Here is a 15,052-nt window from a genome sequence, read left to right on the forward strand (position 1 = left end):
ATCCCCGGAGATACAAGAGACACTTAAATAATTTTCAGGTGATGAGAATATGTTCCGAGGAAAAGGACAGCAGCAAGTGAGTTCGACGGATAATATAAAGGCGATGATGACGGCGGCGATCGGGAATAAGCTTGAAAAACGACTTCCGCTCGTCTCGACAATTTTTGTCGTCGGCAATGACGAGGAGGGTTAGTTTTTTTCGCGAACGGGGGTGGAGGTAGGGGATCATGGATCAGGCGGCAAGGAAAATCGGTGTCTTTTTAGAGAACCCTTAATTTTTGATTAACCTTCCAGAACTGAATCTTGTAGGGGCTTACTGACAGCACAGACACATCAAAGCTTAAGCCTAAGCCCAAGTCAAAGCCTAAAGCTGAGCCTAAGCCTAAGCCTAAACCTGAGCCTAGGTCTAAGACTAGGCCTAAGCCTAAGCCTAAGCCGAAGCCTAAAATTAAGTCTAAGCCTAACCTAATAGCTGACACAAAAGTTGGCAATTTTGTTCAGAGTTAAGTTCCCACGTTGCTCACTTCAGAAATTCCTAAAATCATACAAAAATTTCCAGAATTCAATATCGAACGTCGAACACTTTGGCAGGATGTTCTTCCAGATCTTCAGAATCTCGCGTTCCAATCAAATTTCGATCTCGAGTTCTGTGATGTTCCTTTGGAAAACGGAGAGTTGACGAATAGCGTCGCGGAGCACGTTCTACAGATGTGGAAGGATAATCCTAGGAGTTGGATTGTGGTAAGAATTGGTTTTGGGAAGCTTTAACCTGTTCTTTCCTACTTTAGCATGTTATAAGGGTTTGAAATAAAAAATAGTTGAAGAAGGTGAAACCTAACCTACCGGTGTACCTACAAGGCATGGGTATGTGGTGTTGAAGGCGTAGGTGCAGGCATGTAGGTAGGCGACATCGTAATTTCTGGCCATGTAGAAGATCGAGGAAAGTTAAAAAATAAATTCCCGCGCTGAATGAAATAGTACTGTTTCAAATAGAAAAAATCTCCGCAAAGTTATGACGGTTCCACAAAAATTTCAATTTGATTTGGTAAATGTAGATCATATATGGAATTTTAAATACATTTGAAAGTTAAATTTTTTTTGACATTACCGCCAATGACATTTTTTAATCAAAAAATAATAAAGTTCGGGGGCCCATTTTTTGTCAAATTTAACCCCCGAACCCCATTTCCAGCTCCTGCTCGGCAACCGATATGGAAATGTGTCCGTACCAACATCTTTACGGAAAGAAGAATACGAATCCATCCGGTCGTCGATCTTCGAAGAGAATGGAAGTGAGTTCAAGACCCTTCTCAGCATGCTAATTCGTCCGTATCGAAAGACTCTCCAATGCCTTCTTTTCTCTTTCTTTTTCTTCTTTTAGCTCCATCACTTCTCCATCATTCTTCTCGACACGACTTCAATTTTGTCTATTCTTCCTTCCTTTCCTATCGCCCCTCTTTCTCTCATTCTCTCTCTCTCAATTTATCTCAAAACCTCAAAACCTAAAATTTTGAGAGTACATACATTCGTCACTAATTCGTGTCCCCTACTTTTCCGAAAAGAGCGGATGTATTTTTGTAGAAGCACCGTCTTTCAGTCTATTTCTCCAATCTCTCGGGGCAAACTCTCTAATTATGAGTTTTGTCAAACGCACACGCTTTTTAAATCACGAGTGATTGCGTAGCTATCTGAGTAAAATTTGCACTAAGTTTTTCAATAGTTGAAAATTTTTTTTTGGGGAGATTATTGTCCCTTTTTAAGTTTTGGTGATTTCGATTTTCCAGTGTTTACCAAAAAAAAAATCAAGAAATTGAAGACCAAAATTCACGATTTTTTTAATTGACAAATAAAAAAAATAACTTTCGAAAAAAATTATAGATCTATCAAAAATATGTTGATTCTTTGAAAAGAGAATGACTGGAAATTATAAAAAAAACGTTTCTTAATATTTCTTGAAACCGAAATTTTTTCGATTTTCAAGTTGAAAAAAAAAACGAAAAAAATTTAAAAATAGTTACATCCGTGGATGATTTTCCTTCACTTTTTTCAAAGTTAGCAAAAAAAATTTGACGGTGTGGCAGAATTGAACACAAAAAAAATCAAGCTGCTTCTACGTAGGCAGAAAAATTTCGTGTTTATACTTCTGCCTATAAAAAATCACATGGATCCAATGTCCATTATTTCATCGAATTTTCAAAAAGAAAATGAGAAATCGAACACTTGCATCAATGCAAAAATGCAGAAATTGGCAATAGGCTGGTAGGCACGTAGGTATATACCTGCCAGCTTTACATAGAAAAAAGATTTTGGAAAGACATTTTTGGAGAAATAAACTGTTAATAAGTTGTTTGTTCATGTTTGTCATTATTTTCTTTAAACATTCTCACATTTTTGGAGGAGTTTTGGTGGTCAAAAATTGGCTCAGTGAAATTATTGAAAATTTTCAAAAAGTTCAAAAATTACGGCAAATCTTTCTTTTTTCTTGCGTTTTCAATTTTACTTTTCCTCGCCAAAATAGTCTTCTAGCGCTGAAATAAAAGTCGCGAAGCTTCTTCTTTTTCTCCTTTTTCTTCAAAAACATCGTTTTTCTGTGACATTCGATTTCCGTTTTTCGGCTTTTCTCCTCCTTTACAACTTCATAGTTATCAAGGTTGAAAAGAGTGAAAATGTAGAAAACCGAGGGAGAGAGAGAGAGAGAGAAAACACAGGGGGACCGACCGGAATCCAGTTAAACGGGTCCGTAGAAGACACTTCACTTTTTTTTGGAGATGTTTGGTTGACTTTTCTCTTCCCGCGCAAATTTTCTCGTTTTCTCAGTCTATTTATTTTAGGTTCTTGCGCGATAAACTTTAAAATTTATCAGCTACTTTTTGAAAGAAGCATTGTCAGCGGTAGATTTAGTCTGGCCGATTATAATAATAAAAAACTGGAAAGTTTTCAGAATTTTCAAAAATTTACAGCCAAAGTTTCCGAAAATCTAGATGACATTTTGATGAATTGATTACTTCTAGACTATTCTATTTATTTATTCATTCACGATTTAGTTATCGTGATTAGAAAATAGACATAATTCAAATACATATGAGAAACACAGAATAATTACTTTTCATTATTTAAATAGTTATTTAAATAAAAGCGACGAAACAGTAAAAATTGTTTGGTCGACTTTCTTATTAAAAAACTGAGTTTTCACAACTTTTTGACCGTAAAATACTTTTAAACATTTTTAAAAACTATATTCAGTGGCTGTTTTAAAAATCTTCCTTGCTGACTACATTCCATCTTTAAAAGAAGTCCGTAATTCATTTTTCCAATTATCCCAATTTTCAATAGAACCTTTCTTTCCCTTCAAGAATAAAAAACGCAATTCGCAGATGTTCGAGTGTTTGAAAAGGCGTACACAATAAATCGAAACGGAGCCGTCGAGGAATATCGCCTTGTTCCGTCTGCGATTAAAGATAAGAAGCAGTTGGCAGAGATCATCAAGGCATTACAAGCTGGAGCCAAGGCGGTGAGTGGCATGGTTATACTAACCAAAAATTATGTTTTTGACTGCAAAATTTTCCAACAAAAATTCAAATTTCAAAAAGTTTTCTTCATTTTTCAAAACGTTTTTTTGAGGACCAACTTTAATTCTGCAGAGTTCAGATACTCAGTCAAAGACCGGTATTTTTGCTCCTCACTCGAAAACTGTCAAAAATTTAGAAAACAGGAAAACATCAGAAATGTTCTACGGAAAGATCTATTGATGTTAATATTGATCGGTAGAGCGCATTTGCATTGCCGTACTTGAAAATTTTTCTTTAAAACAAAAAACCGCGCCGGCGTAAATCTACAACACTTCTTTTGCACAAGATAATCCCGCTATAAATCTAAAACTAGTCTAAACTATACTCAAATTACCTAGACTCTCTCCGTGTTTTTTTTGCTGAATCAGAACCCAACGTATTTTGTCATTTTCAATTTTGGAAGTGCATACAAACATTTGTTGAATGTTACATTTTTTCTATCCTATCCACCAACCCAGTAATCGGTGACATTTATTGGAAAAAGCTCCAAAGATCAGAATATGCATTGGTGTAATCCGACAGAACATCTGGGAGGTAGATCTTGGTTTTGCAGATTTTTTTTTCGGTCTTTTCGAGTTTTCCTGCAAATTTAAAAATGGCATAAAATATTTTGAAATATTTTAAAAATGGTTTTACAATGGCTTTATATACCATACCCCAAAAAAATTTGCAGGCACACGAAGAGGGATCAATAAATCAAGTACACGAACAACGCCAAAATCGATTTTTCTCATCTCCTCTCGAGACATTTGTTCGTTCAATCCTTCAAGTCTCACCGTGTCGATGTCTGTTCTTGCTTCGAAAATTCGATCAACTCGTTGCCGATCCGAACTCTCCGAACGCTTTTCTTGAGACCAACGATCAAAACAGTCGGAAAATTGAGGATTTGAAGGTTGGTAACAGCTGAAGTCCTTTTTTTTAACAAAATATAGTAATTTTAGAACGAAATAACTCTAAAAATGAATGACCGAGTGATGACGCATGTGCTGAGGCCTGAAAGTACCGATATCAATTATTTCTTCAACTCGAGAGATGGCGATAAGTATCGGGAAAAAATTGCAAGACAGGTGATTTTAGAGTGCCCCGAGATACAAATTCTATTACTTTTTTTCATTTCATGTATAGAAAATTTCAGTTTAACGAGAAATTGAAGAATCATCTAGCTGATATAAATCCTCCAGTACGACCCGAGCCACCGAAATCTCCAATGGTTTTGGCAGCGAATGAGGCAAGAACTCATCAAGGTAAAATGTTTTTAAAATTTATTTCAATAGTCCAATATAGTCAAATATAACCAATGAAACACTAGAAACTCGAAAAAAAACATTTTTTTTCAGAATTTATTTTCAGCCAAACCAAAGTTCTCCGATAGGTAAATTTTCAAAGTAATTTCGAGCAATGCTGCAGGTTTTTTCGGTCTGCAATTCTACAGAATGAGACGATTGGGCATGTTCCCCCGATATTTTTCATTAAAACTTAATGATTCAATATAGAAAATATTTGACAAATGATTTTGGATCATTTTATCACTATTAGAGCAATTTAAAAAATCCCCACTGACGATATTCCATCTTTCAAAAAATAGCTCAACTTCAAAATTTCAGAATTCCTCGAGAACCAACTTGCGCTTGGAAACCTCAAACGAGACTACGATAAACGTCTGGACGAGCTTGCAAGTGTAAAGGTTAACCGTGGAGTTTTTCTCATTCAAGGAACGGATCTTTGTGGGAAAACTCAAGCACTGTGCAGGCTTTATCACAAGATTTCAGACAAGGATGCTTATAAAGTGATTTTGTGAGTTTTTTCAAGTTATATACTCACTTTACCCATGTTTTTCTCCAGTTTCACCAACCTCACCTACTCTTCAAACTTTGCACATGAAGCCTGGCGAACCATTTGCTTAAACATCTGCTCAATATCAAACATCGATCCGAAAGAAGTTTTAGAGCATTTTAAGTTAGGCGGCATTTTGAAAAGTCTCGAGGAACTTGTGCAAAAAGCGGACAAGCCAGTTTGTATATTTATCGATGACGTTCACTTGCTCAAGTTTGGCCATTTGTTAAGCCAAATTGGGCGGAGAACTGAAACTGTAAGCGGATAGTTTTTAAGTATGAGAAAATAGTAGATTTATTGACTTTAAAAGTGTTTGTCAAAAATAGAAAAAAATTCTAAAAATTCTGAGCAAAAACTTAAAACAACCAATAAATGGGCGAAGCCTATTAAGATCTTTTGTAAGGGGTTGAATCAATTTTTTTTTGTTTAAAGAATTTTAAGAAAGTTTAATTCATTTTCAACAAACTTTAAAAAAGAATTGATGCAATTTAAAATGCAAAAAATCTCAATTATTTTCTTCATTTTAAATTGTAACAATAATTCCATTTCTCTGAAATTTGATGTTAAAATATAAAATACATACGAATAAACTCCGCCCACTTAATGGATTTAAAATTTTTGGTCAAGAAATTTTCGATGTTTTGAGGTAACGGTTATTCGTAGAACAATTTGAAAATTTATTTTTGAATTTAAAAAAAAAAAATTTTAACTGAAAAAAAACAAACTTTTTATGTAGATGCGTGTGTAGTTTCAAAAAGCCGATATTTTTTTAATCCTTTTTTTTTGGAAAAATAAAATAAAAATCACTATCACACTATCACAAAAATCACATTCACCATCGTAGGATCAAAAACAATATATTTGTGCGTGTTCATATTAATTTAATGAAACAGCAAAATTTATATACAAAAGTTAAGTGGGAAAAACTTGTGGAATCACTCCTATAGTTACTTATAGGATGAAATATTATAGTAAAACGTTTTTGAAATTTTTTGGAATTTTTTTAAATTTAAAGTGTCGATTACCTAGTTTGCACTTAACACAATTTTTGACAGTTTACCGAAAAATAGTTTTCTGAGAGTTTTAAATTTAAAATTTCAAAAAGATTAATTATAACATACAACTATGTTGTCAATGTATTGTTCTTTCTTTATTTTTCTCGTAGCAAAATTTGTTTAAAAAATGTAAAAAAAACTCCTTAACGCTTGGAACGGTTTACCCTTCCAGTTTGTAAAAGTGTAAAAATTTAAAGATTTTTCCTATGAGAAAAGTTAGAAAAAACAATTTTTGTGATTGCAAAACCTGCTAAACTTAAGTTTTCTACTAATTTTCCAGGCTCCCGACAACTTATCCCTATTCATGACGTCATCCAACGTGGCGCCGGTAAACGCCGTGTTCGCAGTCACTCAAACAGTAAATGTAGATGTAATATCAGAGAATGAAGTTGTCGGAATGGTTCAAAAAATGGCTGAAAAAGTGGATAAAAAGCTGACAAATGAGCAAATATCAGCGATTCGACCATTGATGGCTGCAAAAGATGGAATTCTAATTGCAAAAAGCTTTACACATGAGATATTATTCAATGGGAATAGTTCAATGAAAGGAGGAATGGATGGAAGAATGACAAGAATTGAAAAAGAATTCGGAAAATTGGCAGTTGGAAATGCTGTCAAATTTATTGCAGCTTCATCTCACGGACTAACTCGTCTAGAAATTCACGATGCAATATCAGCTGATAGAGAAGTATTAGAAGAAATGAATATGTCAATTGTCTACTCACTTTTGACATTAGACGGTATCATCGAGGCACTTGGACCAATTTTACGTAAAGTGATAATTGATGACCGTCAGATTATTGGAATTGCACACTCTGGATTGATTAGTTGGTTGAGGAATCGATATTTGACAAGCAGTCAGGATATTCGATCTGCGCATCTTCAATTGTCAGATCTATTCGCAGATTTACTTATAGATAATGAACAGTCTCCACGTCATGAAATTGCATATCAGGTGAATTTTTGATAAATTTAAGCTAAAATCAAATAAATAATTTCATGGAAACTTATAGGCGAAATTTTATGTAAACGTGCCTACTTCCTGCCTGCTGCTTTTCTGTATAATGCATATTTTTTGGGATTTGTTGTCTGCACAGTGTCAATAGTTTTTTGAAAATTCAATTAATAAATAAGAACATGATTAAAATTTGGCAGCAGGCATAAAGTAGGCATAAGTTGCCTGAGGCCAGATCTACCTTCTTATTGATTCCAATACAAATAAGGGCGCAAATATAATAAGAGAAACTATAAATTTCTCTGCTCATAATAATATTTTTGCAGAGCTTCTCGCAGGGTATAAAACGGGACAATGGATCTCCGAACTTTCGAAGATTACGGCTTTTATGGTATCACTGCCTTCATTCGGGTAACCTCGATCGGCTCAAAGAGCTCTCTCTGTGCCATTTTGAATATGTTGATTATGTGACACGCTACTTTGGAATTTCACATCTTTTATCACTTTACGAGGAGTGCGCAACACAGATTCTTCATCATGATTTACAAGGTTTGTGATATTTTCCAAATATTCCAATGAATTTATATTTTTAAAAAGTTTTCAGTGATCTCCGAACAAGTCCTAGTTCCTGCCTTGGTAACCATGGCACGGGACAGTGAACAACTGGCTGCTGAGGTGATCGGAAGGCTAAGGTTCACACGACACGAGAACAGTCATTTTCTGAATAGTCTCGTGGATCAGGCAATGTCATGGGTGGATCTATACAATAGGCAACCACTTCTAGTCCCACTCACATGTTGGATATCTCCTCCCGCGACGAAAGTCTGCAGAAGCTTCACGCTAAAAGATTGGAAGCCGGGGAACACTGTGCTCACGTTATCTGCAAATCATCAGTACATTCTGATATCCGGAAATCAATCGGATCCTGGAGTTATCTACGCATATCATATTGCATCTGAACAGTTGATTGGAACATTTAAAGGACATACTGCAGCCGTCACGTGTCTTTGTTCAAGTAATGATAGCTCACTTTTTGTGAGCACATCGTTTGATAAAACTGTCAACGTTTGGGTATTTTCGCAGGTTAGTTATGTAGACTCGCGGTACACTTAAAATTAATTTACAATTATAATGAATTACATAGATTCTGAATTTCTCAACTTTTCCAGAGCACCCCCACAATGTCGCTGACCCATCACACTGCAAAAGTGACGTGTGCAATCCTTACCAGTGACGATCAATATTTGATCACTGCGTCCGCGGACTCATCAGCAAAAATGATCAAGCTGGAGACCGGAGAAGTGATGAGATCATTCAATGATCATACAGGATCTGTGGTTTCTCTTCAACTTACATCCAATAATCAATTCTTGATCACTGGATCCGGTGATTTTGTGGTTCAAATGTGGGATGTGACAAATGGAAAGTGCATATCTAGAATGGGAGGATTGATGGCTCCGGTTAGCACGTTGGCTATTACTTCGTACGTTTTTTGAAACCACTTTTCAAAAAAAAATTATAAATAAAACGAATTTTTTAAGTCTTCTCAAACTTTCCGAAAATTTAGGAACTTCCAAAAGATTATATTTTGCTTTTTGAGAACTACAGTACTCCTACAGTATCCCAACATTATATACCCAAATCATTTTTCATTATTTTTTTGGACTATTTTTCTGAAACTACAGTAATCCAATAGTACCCCTACAGTAATCCTAATGTACTCCTACGGTATCCTTACAGTACTCCTACAGCACTCCGACACTATCCCTCACTATTCTTCTTAAAAGATGATCATTTTTTTGTAAAACTACAGTAATTCTTTAGAGCTCCTACAGTATCGCTACAGTTTAAATACAGATCCCGAACTAATCCCGACCAAATATTTTTCTAAAAAAACTTGGAACTATTTTTTTTTAACTACAAAACAGTAGTGACTGATTTCAGAAACGACGCATTCGTAGTAGTTGCCTGTGAAGATGAAACTCTGAAAGTGTTCAGCACTGTCGGAGGTCAAGAACTCCACGAGCTCATGGGCCACGAGGGAAAAGTGAATTCACTTGTTTGTGCTCAAGATGACTGTCAACTATTCGCGGCGACAAAATCCAAAGTCTTCTGCTATGACATACATAACGGGCAGATGATCGATGTGTTAGATACAGCTCAGCCATTTCCAATTTGTAGTTTGAAGGTATTTTGGACTGTGGAATTGATCTTTTGATATCTATAGATCGTAATTCCAGATCTCTTCTGACAACTATTTCCTAATTTCCCCGTGTGGCCCAAAAGTGACAATATGGAATGTAACAAAACGGAACCATGATGCACATGATGTTCACGCTGACAAAGAAGGATTCCTGACAGCAGTCGCACTTTCAAACGATGATAAATATGCAGCATGCGGAACAAATAACGGAATTGTTGCTCTTTGGGATCTCGAAGTCTGCCAGTGTGTCTTCACGACAATTCAAAACAAAGGAGATCCAATTACCTGTATAAGATATTCAGTTGACAGTCAATACTGTATTTCGGGAAATCAGGCTGGATGTATTTTGATTTTGGATGCTCAGAATGGAGGAGTCGTTCGCGAACTTTTTGTGAGTTTTTAAAAAAAATAAATCGAAGATAAAATCATTATAGGCTAAAAATAAAAATTGTTCAGTAAAATGCATGTTTAGGCTCTTAAATCTACAAATATTATCAAATTTATATTTCCGGCAATTCTGATTTCCGGCAATCGGCAATATCGGCAATTGTCGGTTTTAAAAATTTCGGGCAATCGGCTTGAAAACTTGCCCATTTTATTTTAAAAAGTTGGACGTCACACTTTTTTGAAATACAGTTTTAGAAAAACAATCTTCTTGGTTCAGCTTAAACTCTCTCTGATTCTGGAAACTTTTAGATGCACAGCAGCGAGGTCTTATCAATAATGTCGCTGGTTCATAATAAGATGATATCATGTGATATTCAAGGAAAAATGGTTATTTGGGAGTTATTCGGAGACGATGACACGCCTGAAATGGTAGCAACTGGAGTCAAACCGCCGATTTTTGTGCCTCCAACTGGCAGGATTATGGTTGGACATTGCTCGTTGAGCAATAAAGAGTGAGGGACTAGAAATTTGTTTTTCTTAAAAAATGGAAAAAATGGGACTAAAGGAAAAAAGTTCTGAAAATTGCCATATACAGAAAAAAAAACCGTAAAAAGTTAATAAAAAAACTAAGTTTTTGAGATCCTCTCCGAACTATTTAACAAAAACAAATGATATTTTCAAACTAGTATAATAATTTTCTATATTACTACATAAATTTTGGATTTTTAAAATTGGATATCACATCGAAAAATGTCACTTCTTCAAACTAATCTATAATAATTTTAGAATGAAAATTTGGGCATTCCCCGAGGAAGGACCACCCGTAACCCGCGCCAAACTCTCCCATAGCGACGAAATCACTTGTTTTGCCACGTCACCAAAAGGAGGAAATTTCATTGCGACCGGATCCCGGGACATGTCGTTGAAAATCTGGCAAATCGATAAAGGTTTCCTGACTCAAGTTCTAGTTGGACACGAGAATGTTGTCACGTGTTGCTGCATATCATTTGATGAACGATTGGTTGTGTCGGGTGCTCGGGATGAGAAGATCATCGTTTGGAATGTACAGAGTGGCGATATGGTGTGCACGGTTAACACTACAGCAGCCATCACGTCACTGTCAATGACTGGGGATTCTACTGTCGTGTTTTCAAGTGAGTTTTGAAATGATCTTATGGAAATGTGAAGTACGGTAGTTTTATTTATTGTGGCATAAATAATTCAATTCAGTTCACCAATTGTCGCTTCTCGTAATTTTTGTCATTTTTTGTGAGCGAAAAATTAATTTAAAAAATATCATGATTTTCGTACCCGCTTTTAGGTAATGCAAAAATTTAAGCTTTATTATTTTTTTGCGCCAAGCTGGCTCACAAGTTTTTTTCGTAAATGGCAATTTGAGAGTTGAGAGCCGAGTTCCGAAAATAAAATTTTTGTAAGGATCTAGTCTGAAAATAAGCTTCCAAATGGTCTATATCAATATCTGAGTCTACAAAAAAATATTTCCAGCTACGGAAGATGGCTGGGTAGAGACATGGTCTACCACGAAAGGTCGCCTACTTTCGACCTTCAACGCTCATCGACCTATCAAGAAGCTCATCAACTCGTACGAATCTCACCGAATGCTCCTTTTGCTCGAAAACTGTGCTCAACTGCCAATTCTCTGTCTACATAATACCCCTGCCGTAGGAGTAGAGGCAACAAGACGGCGAAGTGCGAGAGCTCAATCTGTGTCAAGTGCGTCGAATGAGCCCGTCGCATCGACAAGTGCTGGTGAGATAAAGAAGGATCCCATCTTGTCATCGAATAACGGAGGAAATGCACAATCTGCTCCGCGAGCAACTGCACCAAAACCAACTTTTGATATGCTCGAGAGGAGTAAAAGCAGGACGTCCTTGATTGAAAAAGTAAGGGGAACTAAAAAATTTTATAAAATTTTTGAAGAAAATTCATACACTTTTTATGAAAAAAAATGTATATTTCTTTCAGACTCAAGTTTGAAAAATTTAGAAGAAAAATTATATCAAAAATATTCTCTGTTCCCATTTCCAAAATAGATAGCCACGGCTAGCTACAGGCCTACCTCATGCCTGACCTACATTTGTGCTCTTTTTTCAATTATAAACGGCCAAATGTTTTCCAGATACTTTGATAGTAGGTAGGCTTGTAGGTGCAAAGCAGCAAAAAACTTTTTAAAAGTCAGTGCCTACGTAGGTCTTAATTCCTGCGTACCTACCTATTGCCCGCCTAGTACTTTGGAATTCAAGTTGCTATCCTCCTAACTCTCTTTTTTTTCATGAAACATTATTTCTTGGAATATTGCAATTTTTGCATAAATTAATAAATTCTCCGAAAGTTTGATCACTTACCTAGAACTACTCCAGACATTGACCATAAACCACTACTCAGCAACTTTACAAAATAAAAACTATAATCAAATATTCCAGGACCGAACGACAACGCTAACCCAATCAAATGCGCCACCACCACAAAAATCGAATATGTGTACCTTACTTTAACTTATTGTTTCTTTTTTTGTATCTTTTTTCTACTTTAAATGTGTATGTGCTTCAATTGAATAGTTATTGTTTCAAAATTTATAAATTATTGTTTTAATGGTTTTTTTTTAATTTTTAAATGTTCTTAAATTCAGGCTCTGTTTTTTCAAAAGTTTTTCAAAATTTTGGAGTGCCAATTTCTTTGGTTTTGTGGTTTTGAAAAATATCAAATTTGTGCTTTTTGGATATTTTAGAAAAATCGTATTTTTGAAATCAAAGTTCCAATTGTTTTAACGAAGCTTTCCTAACTAAACTTACTTCCAATTGCGATTTGCAAAAAAAAAATTCGGAGAATTTCCTGTTTTTCTGAATATTGGGTTTTTGATAGGCAAGTATTAAAAAAAAATTTAATTCGCGCGAGTTTTCATTTGCACACTATTTCATCTGCAACGCGATGTGTCGGCCGCAGGGCAAATGAAATTTGGTTGATAATTCAGCTAACAGAGAAGAGATTTTTATTTAAAAAAATCTTTAAATTTTTTCAGTTCACTCGATCAAAAGTTTTTTCAAACTTTAAATAAAACCTTTAGTTATTAGAGATTTTCTTTCTTCGATCTCATGATTTTCCACTTCTTTACGCATTTTTTTTCCACTCCATAATAATCATAAGATATTACTCCGAGTAATCAACTTTGACTTTCACCACAACTCTTTTCAGCTCACAGACCAAATTCAACATGTGGTTAGACACATTATACTGGTCTGTGATTGGTGTTATCGATGTTCTTGCGATTCTTTTCAACGCATTTCTCATCTATTTGGCTTTATATCGTACCCCAAAAATGGTCAGAGTATACACTACACTAATTATTAATTTGGCTTTTACCGACTGCTGCTCCGCGTTTTTAAACTTTTTTGTTCAACAGAGAATGATTCCAACTGCATTTACAATTGGATATATTTCAAATGGATTCTGTAAATATTTCGGGTATCGAGTTTGTTTTTTCAGGTGAATTTTTGCATGGTTTTTGTTCCAAATACGATCTATCATATTCCTACCGCAAAAATTAAATTTTACCTTTTTTCAGTCACAACCTGATGGCTCATTTCATAGTTCATTCCAATTATTCTCTTGTTTTATCATTTGCATATCGATATTATATTCTTCGAAAACCCGAACCCCAACGGAAAACTGTTCTTATAGTTTTATTTTTGACGTATCTACCATCATTCTTGCAGTTGGTGAGTAATAGAAGTAATGCAATTTTCGTATTACATAGGTTATATTTATGACATGTATAATAAATATAATTGTGACTATACTAAACATAATAAAAGAAAATATTGAAAAATAAAACCAAAACTAAAAAGTGTAAAGTAGAGCACATTTTTAGCACATTTTCTGCACATTTTTAGCACATTTTTGGCACATTTTTAGCACATTTTTGACACATTTTTGGCACATTTTTTGCACATTTTTGGCACATTTTTATTGCGTTTTTAGCACATTTTTGGCACGTTTTTGGCACATTTTCAACACATTTTTGGCACATTTTTTGCACATTTTTAGCACATTTTTAACACATTTTTAGCACATTTTTAGCACAATTTTGGCACATTTTTAGCACATTTCTAGCACATTTTTGGCACATTTCTAGCACTTTTTGGCACATTTTTGGCACATTATTAGCACGTTTTTAGCACATTTCTAGCACATTTTTGGCACATTTTTTGCACGTGCTAGTTATTTTAGAAATGTGCTTTAAAAAACTATATTTCCAGATCCTGTATCAATTTGCCGAATCTGAACCATTGGCAATCATTGCACTCCTTCAACCATATCACCCAAAATACAATTTCACAGGATTAACAGTCAGCGGTGTTGCCGATATTCGAAGTGTTTATGCATTGTATAAAATTCTACAAATGACAGTTATGACTATTCCGATTTTCTCAACGATTTTGTATTTGAGAAAGAAAATAATTGATAAACTACTCTATCGCGGGGTCAATATTTCCCTGAACACGAAAAGCTTGCATTCACAATTGTTAATGGTAGGTGTTTGGATTGAGAGTTTTTTTTCATTTTCAGCAATACATTTAGAATATAGAACTTTTTTAAGCTGAAAAAATAGCTCCAAAATTGTATTTTTCAGGCTCTAACATATCAGGCACTACTTCCAACTCTCTACTCGATCAACGTTGTAATGTACGTACTGGAACAGTCTGGCATCTATGCTTCTCCTTTTTTCGAGAACTTTATAATGTCTGGCTTGGTTCTAATACCATTTTTCTCCCCATTTACTTCATTTTTCTTCTTTTCTCCTTACAAGCGTATTGTATTAAGAATTTTGATCAGGAAATTGAACAAACGCCAAGTTGCCATGTCAGAGACTGGCCCTGGAAGTTTTCCTATTTGAGAATTGTTTATAATTTATTGAAATTTGTTCCTAGTGAAATCACCAAAGTTTTTCTCAAAAAAGTTCTACTATCATGTTTAATTTTTATTTTATTTTATTTTAAACCAGTTTCGAGGACTTTCAAGAAAATTCTAG

At 34.9% G+C, this 15,052-nt stretch overlaps 2 protein-coding genes and 7 non-coding genes across 11 annotated transcripts; 5 read left to right on the forward strand and 4 right to left on the reverse strand.

Annotated features, from left to right (window-relative positions):
- Nucleotides 1-37: 37 nt before the first annotated feature.
- qui-1 lies at nt 38-12,617 on the forward strand (the record flags this gene model as incomplete). Of its 3 annotated transcripts, NM_070212.4 has the most annotated exons (19): nt 38-188; nt 560-741; nt 1,193-1,292; nt 3,375-3,511; nt 4,243-4,461; nt 4,511-4,636; nt 4,705-4,813; nt 5,174-5,363; nt 5,412-5,658; nt 6,738-7,412; nt 7,739-7,961; nt 8,017-8,495; nt 8,582-8,895; nt 9,357-9,600; nt 9,653-10,006; nt 10,312-10,514; nt 10,789-11,156; nt 11,509-11,906; nt 12,447-12,617. In NM_070212.4, the coding sequence occupies 19 exons, from the start codon at nt 50-52 to the stop codon at nt 12,516-12,518; spliced, it is 4,779 nt and encodes a 1,592-aa protein (NP_502613.2). The 3 variants fall into 3 exon arrangements, with proteins under 3 accessions (NP_502613.2, NP_001263809.1, NP_001294084.1); NM_001307155.3 differs by lacking the exons at nt 38-188; nt 560-741; nt 1,193-1,292; nt 3,375-3,511; nt 4,243-4,461 and having other exon boundaries at nt 4,529-4,636; nt 12,447-12,518; NM_001276880.2 differs by lacking the exons at nt 1,193-1,292; nt 3,375-3,511; nt 4,243-4,461; ... (12 more) ...; nt 11,509-11,906; nt 12,447-12,617 and having other exon boundaries at nt 560-809.
- Y45F10B.60 lies at nt 337-393 on the forward strand. Its single transcript, NR_056900.1, has one exon. It is a non-coding gene; the product is annotated as an Unclassified non-coding RNA Y45F10B.60 (non-coding RNA).
- Y45F10B.61 lies at nt 337-393 on the reverse strand. Its single transcript, NR_056901.1, has one exon. It is a non-coding gene; the product is annotated as an Unclassified non-coding RNA Y45F10B.61 (non-coding RNA).
- 21ur-7597 lies at nt 1,893-1,913 on the reverse strand. Its single transcript, NR_056902.1, has one exon.
- On the reverse strand, nt 3,079-3,099 carry 21ur-11001. Its single transcript, NR_056903.1, has one exon.
- 21ur-5696 lies at nt 6,228-6,248 on the reverse strand. The gene has a single exon (NR_056904.1).
- Nucleotides 7,129-7,149, forward strand: 21ur-13520. Its single transcript, NR_056905.1, has one exon.
- A 592-nt stretch (nt 12,618-13,209) lies between the features above and the next one.
- Nucleotides 13,210-14,983, forward strand: srd-10 (Serpentine Receptor, class D (Delta)). Its single transcript, NM_070213.4, has 4 exons — nt 13,210-13,506; nt 13,586-13,739; nt 14,280-14,552; nt 14,654-14,983. The coding sequence occupies exons 1-4, from the start codon at nt 13,235-13,237 to the stop codon at nt 14,915-14,917; spliced, it is 963 nt and encodes a 320-aa protein (NP_502614.1). The 5' UTR covers nt 13,210-13,234; the 3' UTR covers nt 14,918-14,983.
- 21ur-12362 lies at nt 14,538-14,558 on the forward strand. Its single transcript, NR_056906.1, has one exon.
- Nucleotides 14,984-15,052: the final 69 nt, after the last annotated feature.

Source organism: Caenorhabditis elegans, chromosome IV (genome assembly GCF_000002985.6).
Source record: "Caenorhabditis elegans chromosome IV".
In the NCBI taxonomy this organism is placed as follows: Eukaryota; Metazoa; Nematoda; class Chromadorea; order Rhabditida; family Rhabditidae; genus Caenorhabditis; species Caenorhabditis elegans.

What these genes read in the sequence shown, in the direction of transcription:
- srd-10 (NM_070213.4), top strand. Translation starts at nt 13,235, where the DNA reads ATGTGGTTAGACACATTATACTGGTCTGTGATTGGTGTTATCGATGTT. An exon ending in TACCATCATTCTTGCAGTTG is followed by an intron (nt 13,740 to 14,279) that starts GTGAGTAATAGA and finishes CTATATTTCCAG; the next exon opens with ATCCTGTATCAATTTGCCGA. An exon ending in TGCATTCACAATTGTTAATG is followed by an intron (nt 14,553 to 14,653) that starts GTAGGTGTTTGG and finishes TGTATTTTTCAG; the next exon opens with GCTCTAACATATCAGGCACT.